Here is a 17167-nt window from a genome sequence, read left to right on the forward strand (position 1 = left end):
ATATATATATATCAACTATGTTAGGTATATTTTAAAATCAATCATTAAAATTAATCATGGTATTACTTTACGTATATAAATACAAAAATTTAAAAACTAAAAAAAACAACCCCACTCTCACTTATACATATGCTCTCATTCTCTCTCATATCCATGAGCAACACGCGGTAAAACTACCTTCTCTTTCGATTTTAGGTGCGATTCTTTATGCAACATGTATTACCATCTTCGTTGCGATTCTATGCCACATCCGCTATAATAACTTTTTCTAGTTTGCTACTTTTTTTTCTCCTTGTTTAATTCTATATTTTTGTTTTTGCATCAAGGAGAATTTCTACTCCTTCTTGTTTGATTTCTACATTTTTTATTTTTACTATTTTATGTGTTTAATTTTGTTACTTTTAGTTTGATTTTAGGTATCATATCTTTATTTTTGTGTTTTTTAATTTCTATATTTTTTATTTTAAATCACAGTTCTTCTTTTTCTTTTTGTTTAATTTTTGCTACTTTTTATGTTTAGTTTTGTTACTTCTTGTTTAATTTTAGGTTATGATTGGAGGACCAGATCTAAAAGAAATTTTTGGAAAAGAGAGAAAAAAAATTTTGGAAAAAGAGAAAAAAAAATTTAACATTGGGCAAGAACCACCCCATAATATATGTTTAATGTTACAGTATTTGAGTCATATATGTAGTTGATTCTTGGCAGAAAGTTAAACTTGACAAGAAACAAGAAACAACTATTAAGAATAGAGAGTAATAATATATAATAGCAGTGTGTAAAATTGCATTGCTATTTTTTTTTTTGTATTGCTATCTTTTTTGTTTAGTTATTAGTATTTTTTTTATAAGTCTTGAATTTCAATAGTCACTAATCATATATATAGCAAATTTGGCTTAGCAAGTGTGTAATTCTGAAATGAAATAATGCTCGATTACTCTCATTATAAGTCTTTGTTTCTGTTTTAATTTTTCTTTTTTTTTAAATCTATCACTGCTCTTTCTCATAGAGTTGAGATTATTGTTCTTTCTTACTTTTTCTGAATCTTTTATGGTATCAAGAGCCTATTGTTTAGTTTCAATTCCATAATGGAAATCATCCTTTCTGATTCATAAAAAAAAAAATCTTTTTCCCAATTGCTGAAAAACTAAATGAAGATAACTACTCTACATGGAGGTACTTTACAATTTTCACTATTAAGAGTCTTGGTCTTAAAAGTCATCTTGACCTCTCCAAAATTTCTGAACAATTTACAACTGATGCTACCAAAAAAATGGTAACCGAATCTAAAAAATACAAAATCTGGCGCCAGAGAGATAAAACCCTTACAACATAACTCGTTACTTTCATGACTAATTGCTTTAAGAATAAAGTGATTCACCTCTCAAAATTTTCTAAAATATGGACGAAGTTTTGAATTTCAATAGTCACTAGCCATGTATATATATATATTTAATTTTTCTTTTTAAACCTATCATTGCAACCTGCTGTCGCCTCTTCTGCTGCAAATAATAATATAGATTCTTCCAAGGGCCACAAATCATTCGTGGAGGATTTTGTATGTAGTTGATTTGGATTATTAATTAAAGTATAATATAAAAATATAATAATTAATTTTAGTGTACAAATAATATATTTTTTTATACGTATGATACAAAAAAGTGAAATTATTACCCTATATAGAGTCTCACAAAAGCTAGCTTAGCGTTCTCCTTTAATTTGTGCAATCTTTAACCATTGTTAATTAGCATCACCTTGGCCAATGGTAAATTGTTATAACGATTAACTAAGTACTTTTCTTAATAATAATACTTTGGCCGATTAAGGATATAGTGTAGAAGCAAAGAAATCTACCAAAATTAAAACAAGGCAACTATAAAATTTTCCTTGTATGTATATCCTCAAGTAATAAGGATAACGAATTAGGGAAATTTCGGTGAAGCACAGTTCTCCTAAAAGTATTACACGTTTCCATGGGGGCCAGCAATAGTTAGATTTTAAAGATTTTGTATATTACTAGGCACGAGACGCACATGGATAAATTAGTAGCATTAATATAATAATATATATAGTTCCTGATGTCCGGTTCAACAAAAGGCTCTATTTGTTTGGACCACACAATATACAACGAGAATAGGCGTGTATTCAAATCTGACTGTATATCATAAGTTCATAATAAAATCTCACCCTTGACACATAGACATATAATTGGCAAAAAAGATAACAAGCAAAGTTAAACAGCGAAGCAATGACTCAATCAAACCATCACCTTTTTCTTAGACGGAACGAATATTCTTTCGTTTCTAACAACTAATCTAGTCCTGTTTATTACCTAAATCTACTTCACCCTCGTTCCCTATAAAATCACCCTTTCATTTCTTTTTTTTCTTATATTAAAACATGCAACTTCCTTCGATTCACAACAATCTCGAAACTGCAATAATCTCTCTGCAAAAGAAAAACCCTAATTACGTTTTCACAAATTCCATTTACTCCTTCTGCAAATGGGGTGTTCTCGTTATCGCATTCCTCGCCACCTTCCGCACCATCACCAACATTCTCATCATCAGGTTCAGCCAAACCGCTCCTTCTCTCTCCTCCATCTACGATGACGATGACTTTAGTGACATTGACGAAGACGATGTCGTTTCTGTATCCTCCTCTAATTCCGATCCCGAAGATGAAAGCGAAGACGACACAGTTAAACACAGAGATGGAGAATATTTCCGTGTTAGAGGCTCAAGCAACGATGACGGAGGATTCTTGCGCCGGCGAAGCATCGGCGACCTCTTCTCGCTTGCGGAAATCGCCAACAGCAAGAGCGTTGTGAAGCTATGGGACACCATAGGATTAGGGCTAAGGTTAGGTTTTGATAATTCTGATTGCTCAGACGACGAATCTGTTTACGATCACAATGAGGAACCGGGAATCTGCTCCGTTGCCTCCGGCAACCCTCCGGCTCCGGTGATGTCTTGCGCATCAGCATCGCCCGCGGTCGTGGTTTTAGGTGGAGAGAGCGCATCGGGGAATTTGGCAGTGAGGCTTTGGGACAGCAGGATCCGGAAACGATCGCCGGCGGTGGTTGCAGAGTGGGGGCCTACATCCGACGGGGTTGAGAAGGCTTACGTCAGAGATGACGGTCGTTACGTGTTGAGAGTTGGTGACATAAGGAACGTCAAGTTGCCGTTAGCGAACGTCAAAGCATCCTACATAGATAATACGTGGTGGCCTAACTCCTTCCACCTTCTTCTTCCTCCGATTTAATAAATAATAAACTAATAATGAAAAATTATGAAAAAATATATTATTATTCTTTAGAATTTGTAAATTATGAGTAAGTCACTGTAAATTATGAATAAGTGCAATAAATTAGAAAAGTAGGTTATAATATGTTCGTGTAAGTCTTTATTTGACCCTGGAAATTTTAATTTCCCTTTAAGATTTATGATTACTATTATAATAAAAAAAAGTTAAATATTAAATACAAAAAGTTCATATTAAGTCAGTCATTAAATATTTATATAAAGAATATACATTTATTTTATACATTTTTTAGTAAATAATTAGTTACTATCAAAACAAATTTTTTATGAAATATTTTATATATACCTGCATAATTGCTAATTTGTGTTTATCTCAATGTATAATTAATAATTGTTACTATTAATCCATTGATACAAACAATTTAATAAATAAAAATAATAAAAATTAAACGTTATTTATAAAAATAAGTCGAGTTAAATTTATATAATACATGAAGGGAAAAATATGCATATATATCTAGGTGCATCTAAAAAAGATTTCCGCAAAGCTTTATTAGCAGGAAATTGGGATATTTGCACCCCACTCACTTCTATCTATATTCTATTCACACATGCATTCGTCTCTTCTAAATTTAGAAAGCTTTGCTGGTGAACACAAAATCTAATTCATTGCGTTTTGAAAAATATGGATGTTTATTGATATGCTAGTATGTATGAGTGAGAAGCAAAAAAGCATTATTGTTTGTCACTTCAGCTTCGTGTATAATGGAGCAAAATGCTTGCCTTCATAAGTTACAACACAAATTATGGGGCTGAACTTTTCTCTAACCATGACATATAACCTCCTGGCTCAGCAGATCTTATTGATATTCTTATCTTATATTTTAACATTGTTTTAAAAAAATATTTGAAAAATAATACAAATTAGTCCAAAATTATTTTATTTTGTATTAAATAATGAATAATATTACATAATCAGTAAATATTATTTTTTATAAGTAATATTTATAAATATTTTATACACAAAAGATATATAATTTGTATTTATATTTATCAGAATTTTACACATATAAATCAATATAATTTGTATCTAAATTTTTTAAAATTTATACACAAAAATTAATATATGTTAGAATATAAATATACATTAAAAATAAATTAAACTACATATATTATATATAAATACATTGATAGCTGATTTTAGTGACTGATATTAATATATAAATAATATTTTTATAACAAAAAAAATACTAAAAATTAATTTCCAAAAATTTCTCTTAATTAATTACTACTATATAGATCGTGTTCACACTTGGATATATGCTGGTTTAATTTGTATTTCCTTAAACGAATACACGGATATACATTAAAAGTTGCGATCTGAGACGCTAAATACATACATTTGTGATATTGGAAGGAGTGATTTATACATGATTGATGGTTGATAGAGTAAATTAATTAGACATTTTGCCATCTTGTAACTCGGTTGTAAGGCACAACTCAATCTGGTTAACTTTTTACTTTAGCAAATAAAATTAGGAATTATATATATATTCTTTTAATTTTCCTATTGAACATAGTTTTAGAACTTTACTAGCCTAATTTATTCTCCACTTTCGGAAGGAGGGATTGTTTGACTTGGATGAATATTGGTTGTATTGAATTTGACTCTAAATTCAGAAAACGATATTTCCTTCTTGGTAGCTTCCTTAATCAATATTTGAATCATATGTTCCTTTCATTATTTAGAAAGATCATTAATTGGTGGTTCAATATATTAACTCAAAGGAATGGACTAGTGAGTGGAGTCAATAATAGGGGCCCTATTCTCTCTTTGTACTTATCCTACAATAATCAAATGTTAAATATTACGATTAATATGTAAATAATTGTAAGCATCAAGTTATAGATTTTTCAACTATTAGCAAGGAGTTGACTTTTGCTTTAGTAGGTACAGCTCTTTAATGGAATTGAAATCAGACAGCTCAAGGACATACATGTTGACAAATATGCCAAACCAGACCTGTCGGTGATCCAAGCTATGAAATTAAACTTGTTTCCATTAATGTGTTTACTTTGAATTTGACTAACTTAAATAATGCTTGAATGCATATATAGAATAAAAGACTCATTAGTTATGAACAACTGAACTGATGAAAATGGGAATTGCTGAAACTGGTGATGAAGTAAACTTGATCAATGATAACTTTATTTTACAAATTGACAACTTTTATACATGGTACGTAATTAATGAGAAACAAACATGGTAACATAATAATACAAGAGGGAAAGTCAAATTACATCAAATTGATCAAGTTTAATTTTCTTGTTTATGTCCAGAAAGAATGAATTAAATATCCTAATTCACATTATTTTTGGTCATCCCTGGTGGCATATGCCTGAACAACTCCAAAAGCACAACTAATATAACCAAATCTACAATTCACTAGCTAGAAGAAGCTATATATGATGGAATCAAGTGACTTAACAAGAACAAGTAAGGTAGCCAAACTCATGAGTTGGTGTGGTATCAATATTCAGGAAGTTCCTTGATGAATTCGAGGCCTGAAGGAGATATCAAATTACCCAAAATCCCATAAGGTGATGAATCGGAATGTTTAAAGAGTAGCGATCTTGATGAACAGAAGATATCTGATGAAGAATTTGGAGTGAAGAGTGGCATATCAGCAAAATTCATGAGACTGGTACTATTGGGACTATACTGATGAATACTTGCACCCCGTTTCTTATCACCATAATCATCATCATCATCTTCATGAATAATATCATTATCCCTCCTAAGAGCTGAGCTAGTTTCATTCATCTGCTGCTGCTTGATGCCGCTGCTGTTGTTGGAAACATCTGACAAAGACGACCCAAAGTTCTCAGAGGCGTCATTATTGGAATTTGATGATGACATGCCAGTGAGTCTCTGAACAAGAGCCATGAAATCCTGGGCCTTGGTGTGGATAATCTTTGGTGAGACTGTGTATATGATGATTGGTTTTCTCTGCTGTGAAGAAGGCTTCCGAATCAAATGGGAATCCTTGTTGATCATCAAGGGAGAAGGCCGTGGGCCATTGATCACTGCCTTCTTTGTCGTTGTCTTCTTCTCTTCCTCACGCCTCATCTTGGATTATAATTAATGTTTGATGTGATGATTATTAATGGTACGGTAAATGGGGAAGAGGTTCAACTTCTTATATATATACTCACACGTTAAAGGAGAAAGCTTTTTAGCCAACTATTCTGACCGTTGACACTTTAACAATTACCTACTTGTCAATATTAAATACAGATACATATAATTATAATCCCTTGCTTCCTCCATTATTATTTTATTATGCTACTTTACTTTAATTTCTTTGAAACTTGCATGTGTGAAAACATTAGATTTACTAGCGTCATGAAAGAAAATTAAAGTGGCCAAGAAGATACGTACAACACAAGAAAAATAGAAAAGGATAAAATCGATGATGAAGATTGTATTAAATTTCCAATTAAGTTGGTGTTTTTATATTGCTATAAACAATAGTAGTAACTTTTAGCCTCCTTTGTCGTACCTAGCAATAAGCCGCCTTGCAGTGATACTAGACACGGCGCAAAACTTTGCATTTATTATTAACTGAATCTTACCCCTTTTTTTAACCTAAGATTCGAAACTTCTTAAATAAATATGAGGAGACTATATATACGTATGTTTTGATTATCGTTTGTAAACTAAAATTTATATAAAATTGATTTTGATCAAAAATAAATTAATATTAATGTGATTTATATTTGACAATTTTTATTTAAAATAAATTATAATAAACTAAATATTATTTAGATTACATTATTCAAAATCATTTTTAGATGAAAAATTATAGAAAAAGACATGAATTTAAATAATTATTTTATATTATTTTATAATTTTATTTAAAATATTTAAATAAATTTTAATATTTTTTTAGTATACTCTCAATATTTTTTAATATTCTAATAAAATTAATAAAATCATAATACAAAATAAAAAATATTTCAGATAACAATAACAATAAAAGAACTCATAAAAAAATAGAAGTTTTATAAAAAAATAATATGTATATATAAGAGACTATTAGAAAAAAATATTATAAAAAAAATAAACATATGAATAATAAAGAATATAATTGGTATATAAATCATAAATTACAATCCAACGTGAAAAACTAAACGGAAAAGTTAGAATTTATAACTTTTGGTAAACGTAGATTGAAGATAGAAATCACTTATGCATTTAGAGGATAAAAACGTTGCCAAACATAAAGATGAAGCGTTTAAGGAATTCAAACGCACTTCTCTCTTCTCCAACACAAATTCAAACATACCCTATGTCATTTAAGTTATAATTTATTACAATCAATTCCGCTAGGGAACCAGAAAAGGGTTCAGCCAACCAACTTTTTAATGGGTTGGATCTCGAAATTCATATTAATAAAAATAAGTTAATATACATGGATGTTTAAGTATCAGAATGTTTTTTTTCCATACTAAATGGATGTTCTTTTATATATTTTTTGAATTTTTTTATATTACAAATGTGAATGTTTCTATTTTTTTAAGAATTTTATAATTTTTTTTTAGATTTTATAGACATCTAAAAATATAACTGGATATTTTTTTTGTTAAATATTAGGAATTTTTTCATATTAAATGAATTTTTTTTATATATTTTTATAATTGTTCATGATCTCAAATCTTCATTCACTTGAAACTATGATCTATGGTAGATTATTTTGGCTGCTCTTGAAACCTTCACTCACCATGGAGGAGTCGGTGCCTTTATTATGAAGTCTTTCATATTCCAACCTATCTACAATGGTGTATCTTCTCGCTAGTTTCAAGCAAATAATTCCTATAAATATCAGAATTGAGAAAATAATCCAACATAATTGTAAATTGGCTAATGCTCTTGTGCGAAAATCAGCCTCTTTAATGCCACAAGTAACTGCTCCTAGCATATGATTTTCATTGGCCATTGACAAATTCATTACACATCCTTTAGGAACAAGTTCAGGAACCCACAGATTAAACCCCATGTTTATAAATTACCAGTGGTTCGCAGGGAAATAGAACCGCACCAAAGCAGTGGAGAAAACTGGAACTCCTATTTTCGCGGTGAGGATGCGATGACTTGGATTGAGCATCTAGAACAATTCTTGCTCAAAGCGGTGCTAGAAGAGGAGTGGGTTGCTGTGGCGATGTTTGCCATGGAAGACTGCGTGTTCACGTGGTTCGGACGATGGGAATTGACTACGCCGACACTGTAGCTGTCCCTTCACGTGGCGTTACTGCGCCAGCCTTGAGTGAGAACAGAGGCGGAGAGGGCCTGACGTTGAAAGAGAAATGTGTGTGTAATTGTTGGAGGTGGGTAAATTAATATAGGAGAGAAGAAAAAAGTTTTTATAGGTTTTAATTATATTTACTTAATTAATTTTAAATTTTGAATTTTAAAAATTTAAAATTAATTATATTGTTCCATTCTTAGCTGATTAAAAGTTGGTTTCATATACTTTTCTTATTACAATTGAATCTTACTTATTATTTGTATTAAATAAATATTAAAATATAAAATAATGTATATGTGATAACGATTTATTGATAATTTTTAGTCTCTATATAATATGTTTTCAAAACTATATATTCTCTTTCTGTTCTATTATAATATTAGAAATTAGTAGTACTCCTATATGGGCCTATATATAGAATCGAATGCAGCACTTATTTACTTTCTTTGTATGAATAAAATAGAATGCAGCTGACATGGTACGTATTTGTGCTTTATATAATTAAATTATGACAACATGGCATTTACAAATTACAAGTATGCAGGTGGCTGGGTTAAATTACTTTCTTTATTTAACGCTATCTGCAGACGTGCAGCAATAACCTCCATGGATGAATTCAAGTTGAGCTTTGACTCTGAATTATTAATGTGCTAGGCTGCTAGCCAATGTCATCTTAAAAGTCAAATTCCGAGATCCCTAATTTTCTAATTTTTATATAGTTATAAAAAATGTTTGTAGGCGCAAATACACATACATTTCGTTACTTATAAATTGAAGGGCAGAAATGCTGGGGTCAATAATTGACAAAAAATATTAAAAAAAAAGGAAGAAAGAAACTATAATAACCGATGATATATAGTTGCAAATAATGTTGAATTTCCACAGGGATGCAAGAGCCAAGGAAGCAGCTTTGAAAAAAATGAAAGAAAAATAAAACTTTGTTGCTGCGTTGACTGCTATATGGTGGTTGGTTCTGGCGTCGAGCGTATATATCATATCCACCAACTGCAGGTTTTCTTCTTAATTACTTAATGCTTGCTTAGCCTTTTAGCTTAATCTCATATTTTTGGTCAATCTTTAATTAATTAATATTTGTTTTAGTTCACACTTCTCACTATTTCAACAAGTATACTGTATTGAATTGCCATTTTGACATAACAATATAACATCTACGAACTGGTATGTTATATATTATACTACGTACGTACATACGTTTCTTCGTCTTGATGTCAACCAAGAGAATTATATTGAATTTAATGACCCCAAGTTATGTAATTGAAATAGAGGAATGTTCGAGAATAAGGCGAATTTATTATTTTTTTGTCATTATTTTTAGTTATTAATTTAATTTTTTTTAATCTAATAATTTAACAATATATTTTTAACTTATATTTATAAATATTAATGATTAACTACTGACTAATAAAATAATTAGTCTCTAACATTTTTCATTGAGATATTTGAGGCAAAAACTTCTTTTTATATAATAATTAAATATTAAACCCTTGTTGATGTTATGCATGACACTTGCCTCAATTTTATGAAACGTATCTCCTAAAATACTTTTAGTACGATATTTTATTCAGAGCCACTCAGATAAAAATGCTGAAAATATCTTTTTATAAAAATATTTTTTAATAATTAAAATTATGCTAGATAAATTAATTTGACTGAAAATTGGTGAATTAAATCTTGAACTGGTCTAAATTAATATTATTTTTTATAAAAAATGACTACAATACCCTATTATAGAAAATGATTAAAATATTTCTATTATATATATTAATTTTGAAAATCCTAAATTTTAGTCATTTATCTTTCTATCATAGAATTAGGATTTAGAATTTTTAAAATTAATATATATAATAAGAGTATTTTAATTATTCTTTATAATAAAGGTATTGTAGTCATTTTTTATAAAAAAATAATATTAATTTATACCAGTTCAAGATTTAATTCACCATTTTTTCGGTTAAATCAACTTGTCTAGTCTAATTTTGACAAAAATAATAACATGATTTAATCGATTATATATGTTAAATTTTAATTATTGAAAAACATCTTTAAAAGAAGACGTTTTAGGCGTCTTTATCTTAGTGACTCCCTATTTTATTAGATTAGTCTCGCATAATTTAATAAAATTTTGTGAAAGTTAAACCCTTTTTTGAATTGGAAAGTTGACATTTTTGGTCATGGACTTGGAAAGTTAAAACTGTAAGGCCTGTTTACGGTCCTACAAATTTTCAGAAGCCTAATAAAAAGAAAATAATCGAAGGCAGCTTTTTTGTTATTGGGCTCATGTTACTTTTATAGTGGTCCAACTTGTCATTGGGGTCTTCAGTTTATGGCTCGGCCCAAAAGTATTATTAAATGATAAGATGTAACATGTCCAAAAACGGTGAGAAGATGTAAGAATGACTCCATACACTACAATAAACACTTTCATTTCATTATTTATACAACCAATTTAGAGGAAAAAATTTCGTATACTAAAGCTGTTTTACGTTATTGTTTTGTATAAAAGTTATTCTAAGTAGTACTTTTCTACTTTTAACCTATATATATTGTTTATAGAGTTCCGCCATTTCTCCTAAGGTCTGAGATGGCATGAAACATCTATGTCTGCCACGAACAAAATTGATCCTTCAAGAAAATAATTTAAAATTCATTCGGCGTGTTTTCTTCAATATCATATGTAGGGGTATAGCATATTATCAAGTATCAACTATATAGCAGGTGTGGCGTATATTGGGAGAATCTCGTCTCAAATATCATAAGGAAAAGTATAGGTAAATAATAATATTTTTGAATAATGTGAATTAATAAAGTTAAAAAAATAAATTTAATAAATAGTATTAAATTAGAGGATAATATATTTATATTTGATTAGTAATTATTTATATTGTTTAAGATAATCATTATTTACTTAACACTCCCCATATCATAAATATTAGGTAATCAATATTTTGTTGTTGTTGTTATTTTTACTTTATATTTAAACCAACACTAATAAACTCTTATTCGTTTTAATTAAAAGCATTTACACCTAACATTTTTCTTATTTTATTGCAAATTGTAACATATTATAACATTACGATAAGACAACTCTAATCATGTGGTTTTTAAAGTTAAGGAAAAACAACTATTTGTACTCATAAACTTTACGAATGCGAACAAAAATACCCAATAAAAAAGAAAACTAACTCAAATCCTAAATTTATGTTGACTTTTTAATAAAATTCTAGAATTACCTCATCCTTTATCTTCAACCCTTCCTCTCTTCTTTCCCAAATCTCAAACACCTCCATTGCACATTTTATTCTCTACTACTCTACTAACCACCACTGCCGCCATTTTTCCACGCTGACGATGACAAAGACGACAACAAGGCAACCAGGCAATCCATATGTTCCCACGCAACGCTAGATGGAGAAGCTCCGAAAGTGAGACTAAACCGAGATCCAGCGCGCAAGGTCCTCTGGTGCGATTCAACTCCTCCTAGGTCCACTTCAACCTCATGGACTCCATGGAAATAAGTCCTATATTTACAACAGTACAAATTACAAATTTATTATATAATTAATGAAATTGAACTTTCTCACTCTCCCAAATCACCACCATCATGTGCAAGATTTCTGTGTTACTCACATGCGACCTCACCAAAGCGATCTTGTCAAAGTTTCAATTTTTAGCATCCAAAGGTGCTTTTTCTTCTGACATTGTATTGAAAGTGATGGAGGAATGGTGATGGTAATGGCGGTAATAGAGTGTTGATAGGATTTGAGACTGGAGAAGTGATGATAAGAAGTAAAATTAAAAGTTAGAGTGAAGTTGTTGTTGTTTATGGTTGTGACAGTAGAGAAAGAGGAAGATGAGGCTGACGGTTGGTGACGGTGGCGGTGGCGGTGATGATGGTGTTGGTGAAGGAGGTGGTAAAATTGATGAAAAGAATAAAGAGAGGGTTAAAATTTGTTGAAAGGGGTATTGAGATTAGGGTTAGAAAAATGGTAATTTGGGGTTTTTAGGTATTGAGATTAGAGTTTTTAGGCATTGGAGGTGTTTGATATTTAGGAAAGAAGAAAGGAGGGATTGAAGATAATGGTGGGGATAATTCTGGAATTTTATTAAAAAGTCGACATAAATTTAGGATTTGGGTACTTTTATCGTACGGAATCTATCTTTGATGGATACAACATTAGTTTCCTTCTTTAATGAGTACTTTTGTCAGCGTTCGTAAAGTTTATAGGTACAAATGGTTGTTTTCCTAAATAAAAATATTAGATTAATGACTAAAAATACTGACAAAAAATAATAAATTTTAGAGTTAATAGTTAAATTAGTCATGAAAAATAGGATATTTTTTAAATTGAGTAAAGTATCGTTTTTGTCCCTAACGTTTGGGGTAAATCCTATTTGTGTCCCTAACGTTTAAATTGTCTTATTTGTATCCCTAACGTTTGTAAAAGTAATTCAATGTTATCCTGCCGTCAATTACACATCATGAACGCTTTAGTTTGAATTTTAAAAATCTCTTCTTGAAGTTAGAATACAAATGTCTGGGATAGAATCGATGATCCACTTCGAAAAATAGCTCATCGAAAGTTGAAATTAATTTCTACAACATTTACATAATTAACTTTTCTAGGGAAACAATTGAATCTAAACACAAATAGTGGGTATAATATTAAAATCGAACATATCTAAGTGAGACCTAATTGAGAATAAACACATCCAAGTGAGAATATTGAAAAATATAATCTGATTTGTTAGTATAATTGATAGTAGGATAACATTAAATTACTTTTACAAACGTTAGGGATACAAATAGGACGATTTAAACGTTAGGGACACAAATAGGACTTACCCCAAACGTTAAGGACAAAAACGATACTTTACTCTTTTAAATTCGTCTCTGAGAATTTTTTTCAATCAAATTGATCCTTTAAATATTATGAATTAATCATATTTGTCTTTCTTCATTAATAATTTTTGTCATCGATGGAGAATATTTACTAATAGCATACATGATACAAAACATTCAATTAAACATTGATAAAATATATTTATAAAAATCTATCAATTTAAGTCATATTGAAAATATAGTTATGTAATTGAGAAAAGTGGACTAAATTAATAAATGTTCATAAATATATCTAGTCAACGGTTCAATTAGACATGTTAAATATGATGAATAATATTAATTAACATCTCGGACTCTCGTATAATCAATTGTTGACGAAATTTGTTAATAGAGTCACTAAAGAACAAATATAGTTAATTCGTAATTTTTTAAAGATCAAATTGATTAAAAAATATTTTAGAAACAAATTTAAAAATTATTTTATCTTTCAAAACCAATTTAACTATTAACTCATAAATTCAATATCAAAAATGCTAAAGTAGATAAAAAGAATAAGGCAGCATTTGCATTGGCACCTCTTAACAAAAAGAGATAGTTTAAAACGTGGTTATTTTATAGTATAAGAACAAATTAGAAGGAAGCTAAGTGTATAAAAGTGATGATATTGTGAAGCAAACACGGCATTCTATGAAGAAGTAGTGCTCCAAAATCCAGAGAGAACGATGGAAATGGCATGCCCCCCACAGCCCCATAAGTCCATAAGCATAAAAAAAAATAGTAGGGTGTGTGATAGGATCATGCGCAAGAGAAGCCGCACGCGCACTCTCTCCCTTCTCTCCCTGACACAATTGCCCATCATGTGTTGCTTCTTCTGAGTCCAAATATATATAAAATAATATTCCTGTTTGGTGCACTTGGCCCATTAAGCTCAACACAGAAACAGAATACACAGGGGCCAGGCCAGGGGGCAGGGCCACTCTCTCTTTTCGAAGCATTTCTTTTTTGTCCTTTTATTCCTTGGATCTCCCATCCCCACTCTTTTTGCCATTGATTTATTGTTTGCTTTATCAATACTTAATTCTTCACGGTAACATTCTTAGAAGGACAGCCTCATTAAAACCAGCATGTTCACTTCCAACCAGGACTGACACGGACATTATATCACATACTACATACTTCCACTCCACATCATATCATAATATTCTATTTAATTTCCTTTTTTTTCTCGCATATATTAAGATGCCAATTTACTACTTCTTTGAATCTCATCTCAATTGATTCTGCCAATTAACAAATGGGTGTGTCATCATTAATTAAGGATTAATAAGTAATAATTAAGTCCTTTTGTGAGTGTGTTTCACTATAATTAAAATGAGTGAATATAGAGAACCAGCTAGGAAGAAGCCCATGCCAATATGTCGCCAGCCATTCAGATGCTGCAAATTGCAATATTGCCACTACATGCTCTGGTTTCATGTCTCGTTACTTTCACTAATATCATATAAAATTCTTTGGATTGTGCTACATTTCTTGTAATCTTTCGCCAAATTACAACTATAACTTTGTTTTATAAGTTGCATAATAATTTAAGTAAAAATATTATTCGTACATGAAGAAGTCATAATATATTTATGTATTTTATATATATGTTATTTAATTTATTTTAATATATATTTTATATTTTAATATAATTATAATTTTAGTGACTAATTTTAGCATATATTTAATATGGTTGTAATTTAAAATATATAAATTTGTTTAGGTGAATTTTTATAAAAAAGATTTTTTAAGTGATTTTATTAATTTTTTTAAAAAATAAAAATAGTTTTATGTTTAAATATTTTATTTTAATATTTTTACTTTTATTATTAAAATTTTATCAAACACACTAAAAAATATATTCTTTAATAATTTAATAGTACTTAAATAAGTTCGTAATCTAAAAATAAATGAAAGTAATCTTTTAGGTTAAAATATTCAACTGAACAAAATAATCTCATCGGTAACTAACTAATTTCCTTAATTATAAAGAGATTTTCACATGAAAAACCATTTAATATGAGTTTTGTTAGGTAGAAAATGGATGCGAACAACGTGAATAATGGGCTACATTCCAAACTCATTAAAACAAAAAATATTTCACCATATTTATCCACCACAATTCTAATATCTAACCTTCCACCTTTCTCTCTTTTTACCCAACCGCTTCACTTTCCATCCATGTCGCACCGTCATCAATACACTTCACCGCCGTCACCATTGTCCAAAGAAACAACGCGCCACACCGCCACTACACCTTCTTCCTAGCATTGTGCCTCCGAACTCCCTGCAACCGACGCTGTGGTTGCACCTTCTTCTTTCATGCGTCGCTCCCCTGCTCCTCTCCCATGCATTGCGCTGCGCTGTTCTCCTTGCAAGCGACACTGTCGCTACGCGTTTTCATCTCCCCTGTGACGTCGCACTATTGCTGAGTCAGAGGCCTTGTTCCACCGCTATTCCAACACTTCTGTCCTTGCTTCCACGTCGTTGCATCGTGTCTTCGCTACTTTCATTACATGCCGCTTCGCTTCGTTCACCCAAATAGTATGACAAATAAACATCCCTAATGAATATTCTGCGAAGCATGTGCATATAGGATTAAGTAAATTAAGTAAAATACTAATAATATACCCAAATAAACATTCACTTTAAAATGAAAAGAACCATCCACGTACATAATAAGATGAATATCCGATTTAATTGATAAGAAACAAGTAATGAAATAGCAACTGCAGAAATTACCGAGATTGCGATATAGCAGCGGCGGTAATCCGAGATTGTGAGAAAGTGGTAATGATTCAAAAATAAAAAAAAATTTAAAATTATAATTAAACTTAATTAATTAAAAATTTAATTTTTAAAATAAAAATTAACTTTTATTTTTTAGCTTATTGTATACATTATTTAAAAGAAGTATTATTTTTCTGTACTTTCTCTTTTAAGAGTTTCACATCCTCTCCTAAGATGTATATGTGTACATAAAAGTTATTATTATTGGTCCGAATATAGAATAGTTAAGTTGCGCTAGATTGCTTGTAATCTTCCGCCAAATTGCAACAATATAATACAATTTTTGTAAGATGCATGATAAATTGATCATGATTAATGACGACAATTCTCATATTATTTTGTTTTGTTTATCTTCTTTGGCACATGATAGTATTTCTTTTTGGTTTTTGGGTGCATAGGAGACCTTATTCTAATTAGTGCCAATAATAACCTGAAGCAAGGTTACTTCAAGAAAAAGGAAATTGGGGGAGAAACATCATCAAGATTTTGGTTAAAAACATTCAACTATAGTGACCATCCAGTAGCAGTCACTATAATCATTGTACTACAAGACATTCTCTCATTAAAAATGTTTAGTGTTAATAATTTCATACTAGTCGGAACACACATTTTTTTAAGTTATCGATCCATAACTAGGGAGTATACAATTTATCCTTTAGCGTGCGGAATGTGATAATGGCATATTCTTTAATTCCCCTGTGCCATTTAATGCCATTAACTAAGATCATGTTTGACTCCAAATGTGATGATGTATTTGATGTCGAAGTACATATTTCTTTAATTTTATTATGGAAGCCTATAATTGATTCTAAATATTTCATAAACTATAAAGGAAAAAAAAGATTTATTTATTACACTTCCAATTGATAGAAAAAAATTGTAACTTGTAACAATTTATGATTAATTA

General features: G+C 29.9%; 2 protein-coding genes across 2 annotated transcripts; one reads left to right on the forward strand and one right to left on the reverse strand.

Moving 5' to 3' along the window:
• The first annotated feature begins 2398 nt into the window (after positions 1–2398).
• On the forward strand, positions 2399–3262 carry LOC107467217 (uncharacterized). Its single transcript, XM_016086257.1, has one exon. It carries the CDS (start codon positions 2399–2401, stop codon positions 3260–3262), a length of 864 nt encoding a protein of 287 aa, XP_015941743.1.
• A 2286-nt stretch (positions 3263–5548) lies between these two features.
• On the reverse strand, positions 5549–6448 carry LOC107467588 (VQ motif-containing protein 8, chloroplastic). The gene has a single exon (XM_016086722.3). The coding sequence runs from the start codon at positions 6389–6391 to the stop codon at positions 5792–5794; it is 600 nt and encodes a 199-aa protein (XP_015942208.1). The 5' UTR covers positions 6392–6448; the 3' UTR covers positions 5549–5791.
• Between the last annotated feature and the right edge of the window lie 10719 nt (positions 6449–17167).

The sequence above is a fragment of the Arachis duranensis genome, chromosome 9, assembly GCF_000817695.3.
Source record: "Arachis duranensis cultivar V14167 chromosome 9, aradu.V14167.gnm2.J7QH, whole genome shotgun sequence".
Taxonomy (NCBI): Eukaryota; Viridiplantae; Streptophyta; class Magnoliopsida; order Fabales; family Fabaceae; genus Arachis; species Arachis duranensis.